General features: G+C 67.3%; 1 protein-coding gene across 1 annotated transcript; it reads right to left on the bottom strand.

Annotated features, from left to right (window-relative positions):
* Nucleotides 1-2,394: 2,394 nt before the first annotated feature.
* On the bottom strand, nucleotides 2,395-17,148 carry ABCA7 (ATP binding cassette subfamily A member 7). Its single transcript, XM_030335025.1, is given in 56 exon segments — nucleotides 2,395-2,989; nucleotides 2,992-3,042; nucleotides 3,045-3,540; nucleotides 3,851-4,044; nucleotides 4,417-4,620; nucleotides 4,706-4,713; nucleotides 4,769-4,932; nucleotides 5,545-5,840; nucleotides 5,843-5,904; nucleotides 5,975-6,104; nucleotides 6,701-6,749; nucleotides 6,751-6,798; nucleotides 6,800-6,826; nucleotides 6,889-6,991; nucleotides 7,765-7,913; nucleotides 8,131-8,201; nucleotides 8,204-8,295; nucleotides 8,353-8,365; nucleotides 8,616-8,764; nucleotides 8,896-8,957; nucleotides 8,960-9,163; nucleotides 9,165-9,401; nucleotides 9,624-9,778; nucleotides 9,856-10,016; nucleotides 10,343-10,415; nucleotides 10,744-10,938; nucleotides 11,169-11,275; nucleotides 11,277-11,300; nucleotides 11,403-11,469; nucleotides 11,472-11,533; nucleotides 11,830-12,367; nucleotides 12,674-12,886; nucleotides 12,959-13,036; nucleotides 13,039-13,168; nucleotides 13,267-13,372; nucleotides 13,374-13,428; nucleotides 13,431-13,471; nucleotides 13,799-13,868; nucleotides 13,871-13,897; nucleotides 13,900-13,928; nucleotides 14,202-14,298; nucleotides 14,301-14,418; nucleotides 14,723-14,839; nucleotides 14,918-15,008; nucleotides 15,118-15,238; nucleotides 15,314-15,403; nucleotides 15,406-15,523; nucleotides 15,689-15,773; nucleotides 16,162-16,234; nucleotides 16,373-16,439; nucleotides 16,442-16,490; nucleotides 16,573-16,669; nucleotides 16,672-16,713; nucleotides 16,902-16,949; nucleotides 16,952-16,994; nucleotides 17,083-17,148. Coding segments are annotated over 56 exon segments (6,417 nt in total). The 3' UTR covers nucleotides 2,395-2,834.
* Between the last annotated feature and the right edge of the window lie 1,640 nt (nucleotides 17,149-18,788).

Raw genomic sequence — 18,788 nt, 5'->3', positions numbered from 1 at the left:
TCCGGGAGGGCGGGGGAGGAGGGTGACGCAGGCGCTCCGGCCCGGGCACCGCCTCAGTTTCCCCAGAAGTACAGCGGGGCTCCGGAGGGTCTTCGGCCTGACCCCACGGGGATCAGAGGCCAGAGGTCAGAGGGCTGAGATTTGGTGCCCTGCCCCGCCCACACCTGTTACCCAACATCCTCTTCCCCAGCTCTTTCACAAACAACCGTCTTTGCCCAAACCACAGCCAGGGGTGGGGCCTGCGAGGGCGTGGGGGAGGGGCACCCCACTTCCTGGTGGGGCAGGGAGGGCTGGGAGGGGGTCCTCGGCCCCTGCAGCCCCCTCTGGCTGCTGCACACACACCTCCTCCCTGGTGGAGACACCTCTGTCGATTCCTGTAGACCCCCAAGCCCCAGGGACACGCCCAGGCCTCGTAGAGTATCCCCAAACTTCGTGGCTCTCCAGACCCGAGAGAGGCGCCCCCCGGCCCTACACCCCACGGGTCCTGTGTTGTGCTCTGCACCTCTAACCCTTGGGCCCAGTGGTTGTGCTGTGGCTCTCAAACCCCGACGGCACCACTGCCCCCAGGTTCCCTGACCACCGCCCTGCGGAGCCCCAGGCCCAACGCCGCCCTGACCCGGCACCCTCCCACCTACTCCCCGGGCCCCACGGCCGGCCCTGGTCCAAGCGGAGGGATGTGGGGGTCGCCCCAAAGCGCTCCTACCGTGAGCTGAACGCCAGGGTCCCGGCCTTTCCTGCGTGGCCCATGCAGTCCAGCCCGGTGGGGGCTGTAGCTGGCGTGAGTCCCCCGCCTGCCCAGCATGGAGCTGCTGGGCCCCCAGCACAAGGCGCGCGCCCCTGGGCCCCTGCCGCCTGCGGGTTACTCCAAGGCCCCCGCCCGCTCTGCGCTCCCCAGAGAGGCTCACTCACCCCCAAGGGCTGTGGGCTGGGGCTTCCCGCCCGGTTCTTTTTGGAGATGGAAGGGGTTTTCATAAGCTCCCGCTTCTTCCTGGAGAACATGGTGGGACCTGGGCCCAGGGGCCCGAGACAGGCGGGCCGGGGTCACGCAGGCTGGGGGGTCTCAACGCTGCAGCTCTCCCTCCTGGCTGCCTCGGGGCCACATTGCCGCCGGCCACCCCCTCCCCAGCTGTCAGGCCCACGTGACAGGCCCAGCCCTCATTGGCGGGCCCTCCCCCGACAGGAAAAGGCCTCCGGAGGCGGTGAGTGACAGAGACGCAGACCTGCCCCCCACCCTCCCTGGCCTCAGCCTGGCCCTCCTCACAGTGGGCTTGAAGGTGGGGTCCCGGGTGCCACCCCCAGCTTCCGCTTTCGGGAGCTCTGCGCATGTGCTGGCCAGGGTGCCTGCGCCCTGCACTGATGCCCCGGTGCGTGGCGAGGGCACACGCAGACGCCCAGGCGCGGCCAGGAGTACGCACACACGCGTGCACAAGGACACGTGCTCGGACGTCATGAAGCCCGCACGTGGAACGGACGAGCCAGGGCTTCCCTCTCAGACCCTGAGCTTGGACACACGCTATCCAGGCCGCCCGTCCTCCCTCCTCTGGCCACCGGGCAGCACAGGGCACAGCAGGCCACCGTCCCCAGCCCTAGTCCCACAGTCCGGGGACACACACAGACCATCACACTTGCCAAGCAGCAGCGCTGACGAAGCGTCTTTGGAAACAAGCCTGAGGCTACCCAGCCACGAGACCAGCCACGTGTAGGGACCCCTGGCTTCTTCCCCCCTCCCCAGACCCCCGCTCCCCTCCTCCAACCACCTCTTCTCTTGAAGACCCCTCACCAGTCAGAGGCTTCTCCCCTCCCCCATTCTTCTCACTTCTGGAGTCCCACCCCATCCCCAAACCCCAACAACCCCTTTTCCCTCCCCAACACTGACCCCACTGACCTCTGGTGGGAGGGGCAGGTCTATAGGGCAAAGGGCCCGAAGACCACAGCCTCTGGTGCCAAACCCGCCTCTCCAGGCCCGGGTCCATCCACACACCCAGCTGGGAAGCCCCTTGAGGATCCTAGCACCCATTGCTCTGGGGCCTAGTTTCAGGGGTGAGGGCTGGCTGGCAGACTTCTGGCCTGGTCAGGACACCTGAGGTCTGGGCCACCCCCAATGGGCTTTTCCAAGTCTTCTGGAACATTCCCCAGCCTTGACCTCCTCCTCCCCACCAGGCTCTCCTAGGTACTGCCCTCAGCCGCCAGGCCCACATGGGCACGTGGGGGCCAGTGACCAGTGTCCAGGCTCTATGGAAGGCCACCCTTGCACATGAGACCCCCCGTCCCCAGTCCACCAGAGGCCCCCAGAGCTGGGGGTCCAGTCGGCCACAGCCAGACTCTCACATGTACCCTACAAAACTGCACCAGTGTCGGGGGACACGTGGGGGACACGTGGGGGACACGTGGGGGACACGTGGGGGACACTCGGGGAACAGGGGCCAGTGTCCAGACGCATATGGAGAGCCGTGTTTGGACTGACCTGCAGCCTGTGCGCGCGCGCGCGCGCACACACACACACACACGCGCGCGCGCGCGCGCGCGCGCGCGGTTTCACCCCATGAGTTCTCTATTTCCTCCAGGGCGATGGATCCTCTGAGAGCCTGCGACTGGGCTGCCGGAGTCTCCCAGCAACCCCACACAGGAGGTGCTGGGGTCCTCGAGGAGCCCAGTGAGGAGTCGGGGTGCTGTGGGCGTGGCACGAGGCCTGCCCCCACTCCCGCCTCCTACCCGTCCCCCTCCTCTTCCCCCTGGGCCTTGGAGAAGTACAGGAGCACCTGGGGGAGGGCGGCCGGAGGGGCGGTCAGCCCCCGGCCCGGCCCCCAGCCCCCAGCCCCCAGCCCCACTTATCCTCAGCCCCGTCCAGGCGCGGCGGGCGCCCGCGCCAACGTGGTCTGGCTCCCTGAGAAGTGCACGCCGCGCTCCTCCCCGCGCCACGCCAGCTCTCCGAAGACGCGAGCCAGGGCGCAGCGCCCTCCCGGCGGCACCTGAAAGCGCGGGCGGCCGCCGGGAACGCGGCCGCCTCGAAGGCCTCCGCCAACTCGGACCGCGCTGCGGGCCCCGCAGGGTCAGCGTGTGGCCGGCGCCAAACCCGGGTGGGTTGGTGGGTGGGTGGGCGGGGCCGGGGGCTGCTGGACACGCCCGAGGCCCGCCCACACCACCCTCCAGCTCACTCTGGCCCTGCCCCCCGAGACCTGGCCCCTCCAGACGCCCCCCTCCTCCTGCCGGGCCTCGCCCGCCCGTGGGCCCATCCCTTCCCCAGCCCCGCCCCCTCGGGCCGCGCCCGCTCCGGGCCCCGCCCTCTTCCCTCCCGGGCCCGCCCCTTCCCCGGACCCACCCTCGTCCGGCAGCCCCGGGACCCGTCCCGGTTCCGTTCGGCCCCGCCGCCAGCCCTCGAGCCTCGCCTCCGCTCAGGGTAGAGCCGGGTGGGCGTCGCGTGGCCGTGTCTGCGCTCTTGTGGCCCCGCTCACCTGCTCTCGAGGGGCTGCGCGCCGCCCGGACAGCGGACCCGCCCGTCACCGTGATGGCCGGGAGCGTGCAGAGCGCCACACACTCTCCCTTGCAGCCCGGGGCCCGGCGCCGTCAGCTCCCGCCAGGCTGGGGCCACCTGGGCCCGCGCCCCCCTGCCCAGCCCGCTCGGGCCCTCGGGACCGGGCATCACCGTCCCCGGCGTGCCCTCCTCCCAAAGGCCGGGGCCGCTCCAGCTCTGACGGCCTCCCGCTGGGGCCTGACCCACCTTGACCCTGGGCCCCGGGCGCTGGGGACCCACCTGTGTGCGGTAAGCGCCACGGCCGGGAGGGAGGCTACTCCAGAGAAAGCGTCGGGAGCGGGGTCCGTGCCCGTGGTGGACTCGTCCTCGGGGGGCTCAGGGGGGGATGCCCTCATCAGCCGAGCCCGAGCCGTCTCCCCCAGGCCCGCCCCCACGCACCAGAAAGACCACAGCCGGGTCCCCCACCAGCGCCACGGCTGTCGCCAGCTTCCTCTTGTTGCCTCCGCTGTAGGTGCCCGCAGGTGGGTCCGAAACTGCAGGAGCCCCAGGCGCGCCGCGCCCAAGCTCGCTGTCTGTGGGGCGGGGCGGGAGGGAGGGAGGGAGGGGCGGGGGGGGGACCAGATAGGGGGGCACAGTGAGCGAGGGGGAGGGACCAGATGGGGGGGCAGTACACGGGAGGGGGACTAGGGTAAAAATGGGGGAAGGTAAATAAAGAGAGTGGAGCCAGGGTGAAAGAGGGGGGATGTGACCTGGCCAGAAGTTCGGGAAGCCCTCAGGGGGCGGTGGGGTCATGGCCGGGGAAAGTCAGGTGCGGTAGCAAGGGGGCAGGTACAGAGCACAGGAGCTGGGGGGCGGCTAGTGGGGAGAGGCGGACCCTGACTCGGGGCAGGGCCAAGGGAGCCAGGGTAGGGCTGTGATCCTGGAAGGAGGGAGGGGGAGGTCACCTGGGGAACCTGAGCTTCCGGCGAAGAGTTCCAGGTGCTGGAGGCCGGCCAGCAGCTCGAAGACTGAGGCATTAGCCCCTGTGGCGGTGCGCAGCGGAAGGTTCCCGGCCATGCTGGCAATGGGGGATGGGGCACAGGGGACGGGGGGCTCAGGGAGTTGGCTAGGCCCTGGCCACTCGGGGGAGGGGGGGGGCAAACAGGGGCCTCAAGGCTCACCCACCCTGGAGCACCATGGTGAGAGACGGGTGGGGGGCGTCTCAGGGCCCGGTCCACATGCGGGGGTGTGGGCGGTCGTGCCTGGGAGAGCGCCGCGTGGGGACGCACACAGGCTTGGGGGCCCGAGCCCGCTCACCTGTAGCCAGCCGGCACAGCCTCGCCACCACCGGGCAGCGCGTCCCCCGCCAGCATGCGAAACGTGGACGTCTTCCCTGCTCCGTTCACCCCCACGGGCCCGAAACACCGCGGGTGCCCCGCAGACGGCACTCGGCAAGGTCTCAGATCCCTGCCCCACTGTCCCTAATCCCGGGGTGGGGTTCCAAGTTTCTGCAGGACGGCCGTGGCAAGGGGGCTCCCCGGGGGCAGATCCCGAGGGCGAGCAGCCGGGAACGGTTGGTGGCACGCGGGATGAATTTAAACAATTCCGGCGTAGCAGGTACCCTGTCAAGTGCTCCGTAAATAGCGGAACGGCTCCCGACAGACAGACACCCAGCGAGTGCGGAACGACTGCGACCGACACCGACGCTCCACGCTGGCTTCCAGCCGCGTCGGCCCCCCGCGCGTGACCGATACGTAGCACTCAGCACGTGGGCTTGCACAAGCAGCTGCGTGGATGTGAACTGGTGCAAAGCGCGTGCTCGATAAATGCCGGCTGTGAGTACTACTTGGGTCACACCCACACACACCTCAGACTCAGCAGTACCACTGGTTCTCAAACGTAGTAGGTGTTCGATTAACGTTGCGGCCACGTGTGTGGGCACCCCACCCCATAGGTGCTCAATAATCATCGGCTTGGTCTCCGTAGGGCCCAAGACCTTACTACACACAGTAGGACTCGGTAAGCGAAAGCATCCAGTAGGAGCTTAACGAGCGTTTGCTGGCCCGAAACGGGGGCTCAAGCGTTGGCAGTCAGTAGTTGCTCAGCGCGCGGGCACCTGTGCTCAGTTGTTCAGTAAAGGGCAGTGGGCGCACAGTAGGGCAGCCCCTCACTGCCCCTGCCTCAGGACCTTCACCCTGGACTCTCACCCCACCAGGGGGGATCGACAGCTGGCGTCCCTCTGCCCACGGCACGCCTGGGAGGTGTTCAGGTCCCTGAGAGGGTGGGTGGGCCAGCGGGAGCCCCCAACCCAGCACTGCGCCCACCTCGGTCAGGTCTCTCGACACCAGCACGTCCCACTCGGTGGCCCCTCGGGCCACCCGCTCCCGACACGGGCCACATCCTCATCCTCCTGCCCCGGGGTGGGGGTGAGGGGCAGCGACCTCAGCTGGGGTCTGAGGACGGGAGAGAGATCAGTGGGCCCAGAGCCAGCCCCGGCCCCTCCCACCCTTACCCAGCCCCCACTGACCGTGGCAGCAGGCGGTCGCCAAGAGCATGAGGAGGAGGAGGAGGAGGAGGGGCCCCTGTACCACCACGGCCAAGAGGTTCTTACCAACCTCCTGCCAGCGCAGGGGGGACTGGAACTGCCCGTCTCCTGTGTTGACAGGAAGGAGGAACTGGGTCACAGGGGGAGGTGCTTGGTTTCTGGGCCCATCCCCACCCAGGTCACCTCGGGCTTTTTTTTTTTTTTTTTTGCCTTTATTTATTTTTTTTTTTTATTTATTTTTGGGACAGAGAGAGACAGAGCATGAACGGGGAGGGGCAGAGAGAGAGAGACACAGAATTGGAAGCAGGCTCCAGGCTCTGAGCCATCAGCCCAGAGCCTGACGCGGGGCTCGAACTCACGGACCGCGAGATCGTGACCTGGTTGAAGTCGGACGCTTAACCGACTGCGCCACCCAGGCGCCCCCACCTCGGGCTTTTAAGGGAAAAGACCAAGAACTAAATGGGCCACTCAACTGAGGTCTGACTGGTACAGGCCACAGTGGTATTACCATCTCCTTTGTTAGGACCTCTTGTGATATGACCCAGGACGTAAGTAGCTTTTACGACTACTTTGCCGTATCTCTAACTTGGCCCAAACTTGGGGCCACCTAACCCTCTAGTTCCCTTCCTGGGAGCTGCTGTTTGTCCCTACCCTGCGTTATCGACTTGGGTGGCACTCCCCCACACCTCGAGGGAAGTTCTCACCTAAGCGCTCGAAGGCGTCAGCCACGGCCTGGTCTCACGCCATGTCCACGTGCCCCCCGGCCCAGGCAGAAGTGGGGGAACACCAGGAAGCCCCTTTTTCCGGATGCGGCTCATTTCCTGCAGCTTCTGCTCAGGGACAGAAGAGGGACGTGCGTCCGGAGCTGAGGCCCAGACTTGCAGAGCGCCACCCGACCAGAGAAGTGTTGGAGCACGAAGGTGGCCGTGCCGCCATTGATGCCGACGAAGAGGTTGACACAGGTGAGCACCACACAGGCCGTGCCGGGCACACGACTGGCGTGATCGACCAGCTGAGGGGGCAACAGGGGTCACCGGGTAACCACCCAGACAGCAGGCTGAGTAGCCCTAAGAGGGAGTCCTCTGTATCCAGTCGGTTAAGGGTCTAATTCTTGTTTTGGGCTCAGATCACGACCCCGGGGTCTCATGGGGCTCCGTGCTGGGTGCGGAGCCTGCTTGAGATTCTCTCCCTCTCCCTCTGCTTGCACTCTCTTGCTGTAAAATAAAATTCTTAAAAAAACTTTTAAAAATTAGAAACAAAAGACAAAAGAGTTGTTTTGTTTGTTTGTTTTAAAGTCAACTCTACCCTTGGGACACCTGGGTGGCTCAGTCAGTTGAGCGTCCAGCTTCGGCTCAGGTCACGATCTCGCAGTTCGTGGGTTTGAGCCCCGCGTCGGGCTCTGTGCTGACAGCTCGGAGCCTGGAGCCTGCTTCGGATTGTGTGTGTGTGTGTGTGTGTGTGTGTGTGTGTGTGTGTGTGTCTGCTCCTCCCCTGCTTGTGCTCTCTCGAAAATGAATAAACATTAAAAAAAATTTAAAGTAAACTCTACCCTCAACGTGGGGCTTGAACTCACGACCCCAAGGTCAAGAGTCGCACACACTACCCCCTGAGCCAGCCAGGTGCCCCAGGACAAGCTGAGCTTTTAAGGCCACCTCAGCCTGTCCTTAAATTAGATTCCACTTGGGACCACCTCGGATCTCTTCTGTCCTCGGGAGCTGGGACAGAGCCCTGGCTCCCTCGATGGCATCAGGCGTCGGGGTAGGGCGGCAAGAACGAGCTCCGAGGGGGGCGGAGGCTTCACCCATAGAGCAGTAACAGCAGCAGGAGGGCAGGCGGGTTGGCGGGAGCCACGTACGCCCTCTGCTGGAAAGCCAGAAAGGTGAGCGCCGCCACGCACGCTGGCACCAGGTAGTTCCACTGCGTCGGAGGCGGAGTTACGCCCATCAGTTTGCAGGTCCCCTGGGCCCCATCCCAACCCCCCGCGTTTCAGGTGGCCAGAGGCGCAGTCTCCCAGATCCCCAGACTTCACCCAGACCGTCCCAACAAGCGCCTGGCGGGAAGGGGCAGCGAAGGGGCAGCAAAGGGGCAGCGGTGAGAGGCGGCCGGACCTCCCCCCCACCAGCACTCCCCGCACCACGTCCCAGAGAAAGTTGCTGAGCCAGTGAAGAGTGGGAGGCGGGCCCCCCATACACTGCAGAGGCCCGGCTCCTCGATGAGAACAAGGGTGACGCTGGCTGGGACGAAAGACACGGCGAAGACCGCGCAGGTGGAGACGGGCACGTCCACCGAGGCGGCCGTCCTGCGGGCAAGGGCGCACGGGCGCCTCAGAGGACACCTCTGCCCACGCCGACGGGACAAGGATCCACGCGCTGGTCACCGGGCGGGGAGACGAGCGGGGCCGTGTGGGGCCGGTGGGGGCTGGGCTGCCGGCCGGGCAGACGCGCAGACCGCGCGGTGGGGTCCCAGCGGACGCGGTGACGATGCGTGGGCTGCCGGGGGAGCCTGACAACGTCCCGCTGTCCGGGCCTGGCGAGCGGAGAGCCGCAGCCCCTGTGCGCGTACTCAGCAGGGGCGTGGCAGAGCGCAGAAAGGCCGAGGTGGGGGGCGGGGCATAGGGACTCAGCGCAGCCTCGGGGTGGCTGAGCGTGGTGATGCTGTGGGCGTGGCGGGCAGGGCCTGGGGGCAGGTGGGCACGTAGGAGCGCGTCGTTGGCCCTGCAGATGAAGGCCACCACGGCGTGCCGGCCCTTGTTGTTGAACCAGATCCGGGGTGGGGGTGGGGGTGGGGGTGGGGGTGGGGGTGGGGGTGGGGGTGGGGTCGGGGCCGAGGGGTCAGAGCGCCGCGGGGAGACCTGCCCCACCAGCCACCTGCCCGCCCCCTCACCCGAGCGCCCACCTCGAGGCTGTCCTCGGTGTCCGGGCCGTGAGCCCAGGCTGTGGGGTTGCTCAGGACACGGTCGAGGGGGCCCCGCCGGGTCGGGGGTTCAGCAGCACCGGCAGCCCCCACACTGAGTGGCTCACCTCTTGCCCTGAGGGCAGGCCTGGGTCTCGGACCCCAGGGAGAAGCGCCCATACCTGCTGGGCAGTGGGCTCAGGGAGGGTGGGGCAGGAAAGCCTCCTAGCGGGTGGGCAGGGGGCGCGGGAACGGCCCTCCTCACCTGACCTCGTTCACCCACTTCTTGGTCTTCAGGCTGCGGGAGATGCAGGGGCGGGGGGGCACGGAGAGCCTCCGGAGCGCCGGCCCCCTCCTCTGGGCAAACTGAACGCGTGCAGGTGGCGGCTGGCCCCTGGCGCACCAGGCGGGGGTGGGTCTTGACCAGGAAGTCGGGACAGGTTCCGGCCCGTCAGGAGGCGCGAGGAGACTGAGCACCGGCACCGGGCCCACAAAGAGGACAGGCAGCACCATCTGCAGGACGGGCCCAGCAGCTGCCCTCCCTGCGCACCCCCCGGGCTGCCCGGGACCCTTCCTGCTCCTGCTCTACAACCATCCGTGGCTCCCGGGTGCTCTCAGTAAAGGTGCTCAGACTGGGGGAGACTTCTCGGGTTCACCGCTGAGTGGGTGACGGGAGTAGAAAACAGGCACCCAGGGCTGCCCGCGCGCCCTCCTCTGGCGCCCGCTCCCCCTCACCTGCGTCAACGGGCCACGGCGGCCGCGGCCGGCAAGCAGAAAGCGCTTGAGAAGCAGGGCCCGGAGCTGCTGGCGGGTCAGCGCCCAGCCCTGTCCCCGGCCCGCGGGGTCTGGCCCGAAGCCCTGCGGGACCCGTGTTTCCGGGGCAGCCGTCGCTGTGGGGGATGGGAGGGTCAGTGCGCAGGCTCCGGGGGACAGGGAGGGACCGCAGGCTCGAGGCGGGACAACTCACCTAGCTCCCCGTTCTCCAGGGCCGACTCTTCCGGAAGAACCTTGAGCCGTGAGGTCACGTCTGGGGGAGCGAGGCCCGCGCCCAGGTGCCGCTTGTGGCTGGCGATCTGTGGGGCCATCAGGGGTGCGTTCAGGTTTGAGGGTCGCCGTTCAGCCGAGGGTCTGAGTCAAGGTCCTGGGTCGCAGACAGAGGGGGTCGGGAATCGGGGGTGGAGGTCGAGGCTGCGCCTTGAGATGCAACCAAGGCTGGGGCCTCGCCGTAAAGTCAAGTCTAACTCTGAACCGAGGCGCGGGGTCAAGGACAGGGACCTGTGGCCGCGTCCTCTGGGTCCACGTCCGCAGCGCAAGCCTCTACCACCTTCGGGAAGACCTGGGGAGACAGAGCGGGGGCTCAGCCCGGGACCCCACAGGAGTCGCCCGCGCCCAAGACGCCGTGGGGCCCTCTGCGTGCGCCTGCCTCCTCCCCGGGGTGTGCTGCTGGGGGAGACCCGTAGGACAGCTCCTTCACCAGCCGCGCCCCGGGCACCAGGCACCGCACGAGCGACAGCAGCTGGGCGGGACCTGGGTGGACGGGGGCGCGTCAACCGGGGACGCAGCCGGCTGTCCTCGGGGAAGGGGCTGGAGTGACCCACGGGAGCCTGTCTCTGCAGGCAGAGGAGGTTAGGGTTAAGCACCTGAGGGCAAGAGGTGACCGGAGATCGGGCCCGCAGTCCACATGGGGTCAGGGGTCCGGGCTGGAGTTACGGAGCCTGTTGCCCTGAGTCAAGCCCCCCACTGGCCCTTCCCTCAGGCTCTCCCAGCCCGTTCCCGCCAGCCGCGCTGCCCTGTTTGGCATCCAACTCCTATTCATCCCTCAGAACCCCACTCCAGGCACTTCTTCGTCAGAAACATTTTCTGGCCGCTGAATCGGAATCTAGGGGAACCTCGTGCCTCCCCCAACTCCTACCTTCTCGGTATTTGAGCAGCAGCTCCCAGATGCTGCAGCGGGAAGCAGGGTCGACACCAGCCGTGGGTTCATCCAGAATGACAACCCGGGAGCCGCCCTCAAAGGTGATGGCCACTGAAAGCTTCTGCTGCGTCCCACCTGGGCAGAGGCAGGTGCGGGGGTCCCAGCAGCGTCCCCTCAGTCTTGGGCAGGGCCGCGTCCCTTCCCCGTGCCCCCTTTCCCCACCCCCTGGATCTCCGTGCCCAGCCCCCCTGGGCCTCCCGGATCTGGTGTCTCCTCTGGCTTCGCACGGCCCTTGGGGTAAAGTCCCTACCCCCTTCCCAGCACCATTTCCACCGACCCGGATACTCCTCCCCGGCTGGGCTCACCAGGGAGGCGGCGGGTCTGCGCACAACGCGTGGGGACAAGCCCCACGTCCTGCAGTAGACGGGCCTCCTCGGGGCTCACAGCTCCTGCACTCAGGCCCTTCGACCGCCCAGATGTGCTCCTGCAAGGTCAGCCTGCAGCCACGCTCTGGAACAACGGCCCCCGTGGCAGGCAGAGCCCCAAGAACACCCAGCCCCGCCACCCCTGACGCTGCACCCCCGGGCCCGCCGAGACGCACGTCAGACAGCACGTCGTATTGCGGGCAGGCGCCCAGGTGGGGCCGGACGGCTCCCATTCTGGACTGACATCGTGGCCCAGGATGCGGGCAGAGCCACCAGTGGGTGGAAAGAGGCCACACAGTAGGGACCTGGGAGTGAAGGGGTCTCAGAGCAGCTGCCCCTTCAGAGGAGGAAACGGAGACCCCCAGAGAAGGAGCAAAAGCACTTAAAAGGCACCTACTGCGTGCCCAGACTCGAGGTGTGTTATGTCCCCGTTCTATAAAGGAGGAAAACGGAGGCTCAGAGAACACGGTTGTCTATCCGCCGTGTACCCCAAGTGGATTGGGGGTCCCGGCTTCCCCTGTGGAGACCCCGGACACCTCTCCCATTGAGCAGATGTGCCAGCTGAGGCCGGGGGGAAATTAGGACAGTGGCAACCGCCCACAGCATGGTGGCCTTGCCGTCTCCGTTGTGGCCCAGCAAGGCGGTGATCTGGCCCTGGCAGAAGTCCAGGCTGAGCCCACGCAGGGCTGGCTGGGGGTTGCCGGGAAAGCGTTTCTCCAGGCCCCGTACGGAGACCCCCGGAATCCAGCCGGGTGGGACCTCTTCTGTCGGCACTGCGGGAGGAGGGCAGGCTCGACCACGGGAGCCCTTTGTAGGGGGGGGCTCTGCGGGACCTGGGAGGCCGCAAACGCTGGCCCGTGGAGTCAGGGACCCATCAGGGCTGGGGCCTATGGGCGTTAGGGGAGCCCCACGGAGCCGGGGGGGGGGGTGGAGGTGTGCAGAGGACCGGGCTCTGTAGGAACCTGGGTCTTTGGGGGACATGGGGCATACAGACAGGGAAGCAGCCGTCAGGTCTCCTCGTGCCTCACCCTCCGGGTCCTTCGGGGTGGGAGGCGGGGTGGAGCCCTTGGGAGAACGAGGTCCAAACCAATAGCTTCTCCGAAAGGGAAAGTTCCACGGTTTGGGGATCCCATACTGGCCTGGGAGGAGCGGTGCTCTGTTACCCCTTGAGCTCATCACCCTGGGGTGCGCCAGCTTCTGACCACGCGCCCGGGATCAGGGCATCCAGGTGGGAGGGCCCGGCCAGGACCCCATCGGCCTGCCTCAGGCCGTCCCTCGAACGCAGCCCCCCGGGCCTAGATGCCAGGAAGAGCCGCCCAGGACGGCCTGCAGGCACCAAGCGGCCCCTCGGCCCTGCCCCGGCTCGCCAAGGCCCTCAGCCCGGCCGCCCTTCTGCAGGTACGCCCCTGCCCTGTGTCCCTACCCCACCCTCCGTCCCCACCCACCCGGGGAGACGGCCTCCAGGCACCAAGTGGCGAGGCCATAGAGCACAGCGTCGAGCAGCAGGATTCCAGAGACCTGGGCCGGGCTGAAGACGCCAGGGGCGGGCCCGGTGCCCGCCCTGTGCCACTGGGCGCCTTCACCCTGCTCCTTCGGCAGCGCCAGGCTCTCGCAGCCGAACCCAGAGGCCACAGGCGACAGAAGACTGCGGTGGGGACAGGGGCGGCAGCGAGCAAACGCAGCGCAGGGCCCCCCCGCACCCGGCCACCCCGGGTCTCACCACGGCCAGAGACCACCCGCAGGCAGCTGGTCTCGCCAGGCCACGCACAGCACGTAGGGCGGACAGAGCACGAAGTAGGCCAGGCCTCGCACGCGGCCGCCGGGTCGGCGCGGGGGAAGCGGGCGCTCAGAAGGAAGCTCTGGACCACGGTGGCCACGGCGAAAGCCGCCAAGAGCAAGAAGACCACGGCCGGGTGGCTGCGGGGGAGGATGTCCTCGAGCTGCGAAGGGCGGATTCGGCTCCTCAGGCTCCGGGATTTGCCCAGGGGCCCGCGCGCGCGCAGCCACCCCGCAGCCGGGAAGGCCGAGGCGTGCGCACCTTGGGCACCAGCACGAGCAGCGCCGTGCTGCCGAGGAAGGGCGAGTGGCAGCTGAGGAACCAGCCGAGCCACAGCACCGCGCTGCCGAGCCCCAGGGCCTGCAGCCCTTTCCTTCCCTCGCACCACGGCCTTCACCGCCGGCGCCACGGAGTGGATCCAGGCGTCAGGAAAAGCGGCAGCGACCGGCTCTGTAGACGCAGGACCCTGAGGCAGGGGCGCGGCTGCGGTGGAGGCCAGAGGCCCCGCGCAGCCCCCACGGGCACTGGAGATCCAAAGGCGCAGCTGGGCCCCGGATGTCCCCTGACCCCTGTTCCAGCCTTAAGGATCCCAGCTGTCCTCACAGGCCGCGTTCTCCCTGCCCCCGGGGACCCCAGCCCCTCCGGGATCCCGGTTCCTCCCGCTACAGGTCACAGGGAGTGGTCCTTCCAAACCAGTGGCTCGCAGCCTCGACCGCATGAATGTTCCAAACGGAGCCCGAGCCGAGATCTGGCCGGCGGAAGGGGGGTGGATGCGCAGGGAGGGGGCGCTCACGCGTCATCCGCGTAGCACGGGGAGGGCGTCTGCTGCGGGTAGAGGCCTGCACGGGCCTCGGTGCCGCTGAGCCACACCACACATAGCGCAGGTCTGTCAAGGGTCAGCAGCCGGGCCCGGGTCCCAGAACCTGCATGGGGCACGGTGGTGGGCTGCGGGGAGAGGCCGGGGAGTCCCACGGCCCCGCCCACCACCGCCTTAACTCTCTCGAGCGCACACGTCTGTGCCCGCCTGCATCTCGTCCTGGAGCGCGAGGTGCTGCCCGCGCCCGGAAGCCCTGGGCCACGCCCCACGGAGACCCCACACACAGTAGACCCCAATTGGCCCAAGGGGTCCTGGGCTCCACCCATCCCAGGCTCTAGGCAGGGATGGCCCCGCCCACCACGCTCGGGTCCACCCCCACCTGTTCCCGATCTTCTTGGTTCTCGCGAAGGCGTCGATATCCCGGCGGATCTTGATGCGCGGGTGACCAGGGCCCGCGAGCTGTGCGGGGTCCGAAGGTCCCTCGGGCCCCAGAAGACGATGCCGGCCCAGAAGTGGTGCTCCGCGAGCAACTCCAGGGCCCGCGCCATCAGGGCTGCCTCTGAGGGTGCCGCCTCCAGCTTGTCCAGGGTCGCACACTGAGGAAGGGCCTGGGTGTGGGTCCTGGGCGCCCGGATCCTCCCCTGAACCTCAGGGCCAGGCGGCGCTTCTTCCTCGGGGACCCCAGGGCGCGGCCCAGCTCGGCCATCAGATTTCTGCAGGGCCAAGCTGTGGCCCTCCTCAGGCTTTCCTTGGAATGGGGCACTGCTCCAAGTTGGGTCCCCCTCCCTGAGCTCCCCTGGATTCCACAAGCCGCCTGCACACTCGCCCCCACATCCTGGGCAGGGATGATGTGCCCAGGGAGGCCCTGGATGAACCTGCTGTCCTCCGACCTGGCCTAACCTGCCACATGGCCACGTTTGTCCTGTCGTTCAAGTAGTTGAAGAGCTGGGGTCCCAGCACACCCCACGCCTCCTGGAGGCCCTTCAGTGGAGCCAGCTTCTAGAAGGTCCGGTTCCCCTGTGGCAGGTGGGCACCAAGATAAATGCCAGGTCAGCCCTTTCTCGACCCTCCCCTGCTCTGAGGACCCCTGCCCACCTCTCCCGTTTTGCTCCAGCCCGTGGCTCTGAGCACTGGTGCATTCTGTTCCTCTGCCCGCAATCTGGGAAACGCTAACTTCTTCAAAAACCTGGAGTCCACCACCCATCTCAGGAAGCCTCCGGGGTCAGGGCCCCCCCTCTGGCCTGGCACAGCCTCCCTGGGTTAAGGGAGGGACCCAGGACCACTCCTGCCCTTACCTGGGCCGTGAGCCGCCTGGTGAAGCCACTTTCCCTAGGACTGGCAGCTTCAGGCGCCTCCAGAGCAGGAGGGACAGTGGGTGGGTTTCCAGCGACCCCATCAGCTCAGCACAGGCAGGGCCTGGGATGGGGGCACCGTGAGGCCCTGCCCCCATTCCCACTGCCCCACTTCCCAGACTAGAGGTCAGTCACTCACTCAGGCTGCTGTCGGGCAGGCCCGGGGCGGGCTCTTGCCCCACCAACTCCTTCAGGTGGGTGGCCTCATGCCAGTCGAGGGAGGGCCCCCTGGGATGCCGGGGCCCTTGGCACCGCAGAGGACTTCCGACACGGCCTCCAGGGGCCGGCTAGTCCCCTGAGGTCTCCGCAGCAGCGCCCACGGCTCCACCAGGCCGGGCAGTGCCAGGAGCTGGAGAGGTCACCAAGGATGCCACCCAGCCTCGACCGGGGAAGGACCCTGCCAGGAGCACCTTCTCCCTCGCCCCTTCTGCCCAAGCCCTCCCAGGACCTCCCCATCCGGGCAGCTTCCCCTCTCGGCCTCCCGGCTGGGGTGGAGGGTGAGTGGGCCGCTTACCTCCTGGGCCACGTTCTCTGTCGCCTCCAGGAAGCTCCTCACGGACTCCCGGGTTTGGTCCAGCCCAGACCCCAGGGATTGCTGGGGAGAAAGCCCACAAGGGCGATAATGACCTTGATGGCATTCTCACCGGGGGTGTAGCAGTTTGCCAAGCTCCCGAAGATCCCGTTTTACAAATAGGGCAACGGAGGCTCCGAGAGGCACGTGGACTCATGCAAGGTCTCACGGGCCGGACACTCCACCACCGTGCTGGACACAGCCCATCTGGGCACCCGTCCCTCGTCCCTCCAGGAGCCAGGGACAGCCCAGGAAAAGGCCTGGAAGCCGGAACCAGAGGCCCCTGGCCAGGATGGGGAAGCCCAGAAGGCCACGGTGGGAGCTGAGCAGAGCACGTGACAGAGGGTCAGGCTGAGGACCCCCCTGAGGGCAGCATCCCAGAGTCACCTGGTCTCGCCCCACCCCATCTCATCTCTCGAAGCAGTGTCCCCAGTAGCTCAGTGGTCAGGGGCAGGTGGTCCCGCAGCCGGTCGCTCGGCTGAGGCCGGGCTGGGAGAGGAACACACAGAAGCACGAGTTTAGGCAAAGCTTGGCCCGAGACAGCTCCCGCCCTGTGCCCGTGACACGGCCGGGCAGGTGGAGGCTCAGAGAGCATCCCTGCCGGCCAAAGGGCCCTGGCCTCCTCACCTGCCCCGCCCGCCGCCCTCAACACTGGCATTAGCTTTCCCAGGCTGGCCAGCATCCTGTGGGCTCTCGTCCCCCACCCCCAAGGATGGTGTGGGCATCTGCCAGGAGCCAGGGGACGCTGGGGGCAGACAGAGCACCAGGTGGAGGCTCGGCAGACACCCCCGTGCCTGTGGCTGCCGCACCCACCCCCGCTTGCTCACAGGGTGTCCTTGAAGTTGCTGAGGACACCTGGCTGCTCGGCGGGCGCGGATTGCGGGAAGCAGGTGTCGTTCATGCTGCAGATGAGACCCTGGAGCCGGGTAGGGTGCCGGCCGAGGGCAGCGGCTTGTTGGGGAAGTGGCCTGTGGGGACGTTGGGCGTGGGGAGCTTTGCCTGCACCCCCGTCGTGTCTGCACCCCCGCGGACAGAGTGCTCACTCAGACTCGCGCTCTCTGACGCTCACGGGACCCTGTGGATAGGGTGACCCAGTGCCTCCCCTCTCCCCCGCAAAGGGCCTGGTCCCTGGGGGGGGGGGGAAGGGGGGGCTTACACTCATGTTGCTCCAGTCGGGGGTGGGAGTGGCATACAGCCACCAGATGAAGAAGAGAAACAGAGGCCCCAGCAACTCCACCAAGAGCTGGATCTGGGAGAGGGGCAGAAGAGGCAGGGGAGTGGGGGACCGTGGGGGACACCGGGGCCGCCCCGCCCTGACCCATCTGTCCTGGCATTACCGGCCGTCTCCTGCGATACAGGACATTTTTCCAAAGCAGCAGCATTAGCTGTGTCCAGAAGGCCATGGTGGGAATGCACAGAGCACACGACGGAGGGTCCGGCTGAGACGCACTGTGTGGCTGCGGGCAACCCCTGGCCCTCCCTGAACCTCGTTCCTCCAGCTCATGGTGCAGGGTTCCTGGAAGCTCTGCTTGGAGCCGAACAGCAGGCACTTATTTAAGGGTCCCTTCTGTCCCTGGAGGGGCGGAGCGGGCCAATGGGAGCCCTGCCCGAAGCCGTCCCCGCACCTGATTGGTTGCCTGGGCTGTCGCTCGCTGCAGGGCTGGGGTCCAAAAGGCTATCAACTAATTCCTGAGGGGGAGGAGCCTCGGCTTGACCCCTCACGACTCCACTTTGAGCCCCTTTGGGGGCTGCCAGGTCCCGGCCCCCAGCCTCATCCCGCGTCCTGGGAAAGATCCCCGCCCCCCAGCCCCAGCTCTAACCCAATGATAACAGCAAAGTGTTCACCGTGCCGAACATTTTACACACCAGGCCCCCAGAGACAGGCAGAGCCACCCCGCGGGAGCAGGGCCCCAGCTCCACCCACCCCTCGTGTATGATTTATCGTTAAGAACCACAAGACGCAGAGAAAGAGTCAGGCGGAGAGGCAGCGCTGCGGCTCCTGGAACCAGCAATTCCTGATCCCCGCTTTGGTTACAACCGTCTAGCTCTGGCCTACTTCATTATTGTGCTGCCGGGGGGCAGGGCGTTGCCACAGGCCCCGGTCGAGGCTGGAACTGGGACCCGGGACCCCCGACCCCCCACTGGAGGACTCTACATCGGGAGGGAGTTGGGGTGGGGGAAGCCTCCGTTTTTCCAGCGGGGCAGAGGGCTTGTCGGAGTTCTAACGCGGAGAGGGGCTGCAGGTGTCTGTCGGCAAATACCCGTCAGGTGAGTCCAATGCCCTGCAGAATTAGTGCCCGGTTCTGCCGCCCCTCGCCGCTCACACCCACCGGGGGCGGAGGGGGGGGGAGGTGAGTGTGGACTCCGCCCTCACCCCCTAATTCCCAGGGAACCTGCCTCCCTCCCACCCATCCGCACCCCGGGACCCTCTCACCTTTCCAGCCCTCATCTCTGGCCGTCTTCCCTGCGCCCGACAGGAGCCCGGGGTCGCGGCCCCTTTAAGAGGCGTCTCCCGCAGCGAGCCCTAAACCCCAGCAGTTCACCTCCAGGGCCTGGGAAGCCCGCGGCCGCGCCCGGCCCCGCCCCCGCCCCCTACTATTGGCTGCCACCCCTGCCACTCACAGGCCGGGCCCGCCCGATCCACGCGCGCCGTGGAAGGAGGCCGCGCAGGGCCGGGTTTCTTAAAGGGGCCGCTCTCCTCTTGCTGCGTCACCTTGGGGCGCCGGGTCGCCGACTCACCCCGCGCTGGCACCCCCCGACAGGCCGGCTGGGCTGTCTCCCCACATTGCGTACCCGCCTGCAGTGCAGCAGCTCCCCGTCTTACGAGGTCCCTTTCTCCCCACTCTATTCTGGGGGACCCCGGCCTAGCCAGACTCGCTTCGTGACCCTGGGACTCCACTTGTCCATCCACAAGGTGGGGGTTCCATTGGTCATCATTTGTCAATCCCACAAACATTCCTTTGGTCCCTACAGTGGGCCCGGCCATGGTGGAAGGGGGAAGGGGGGGCCCAGCATTCCAAGATTAGAGTCCCGGGTCATAACG

This window comes from Lynx canadensis, chromosome A2 (genome assembly GCF_007474595.2).
Source record: "Lynx canadensis isolate LIC74 chromosome A2, mLynCan4.pri.v2, whole genome shotgun sequence".
Taxonomy (NCBI): domain Eukaryota; kingdom Metazoa; phylum Chordata; class Mammalia; order Carnivora; family Felidae; genus Lynx; species Lynx canadensis.
This window is presented reverse-complemented; position numbering and strand designations above follow the sequence as displayed.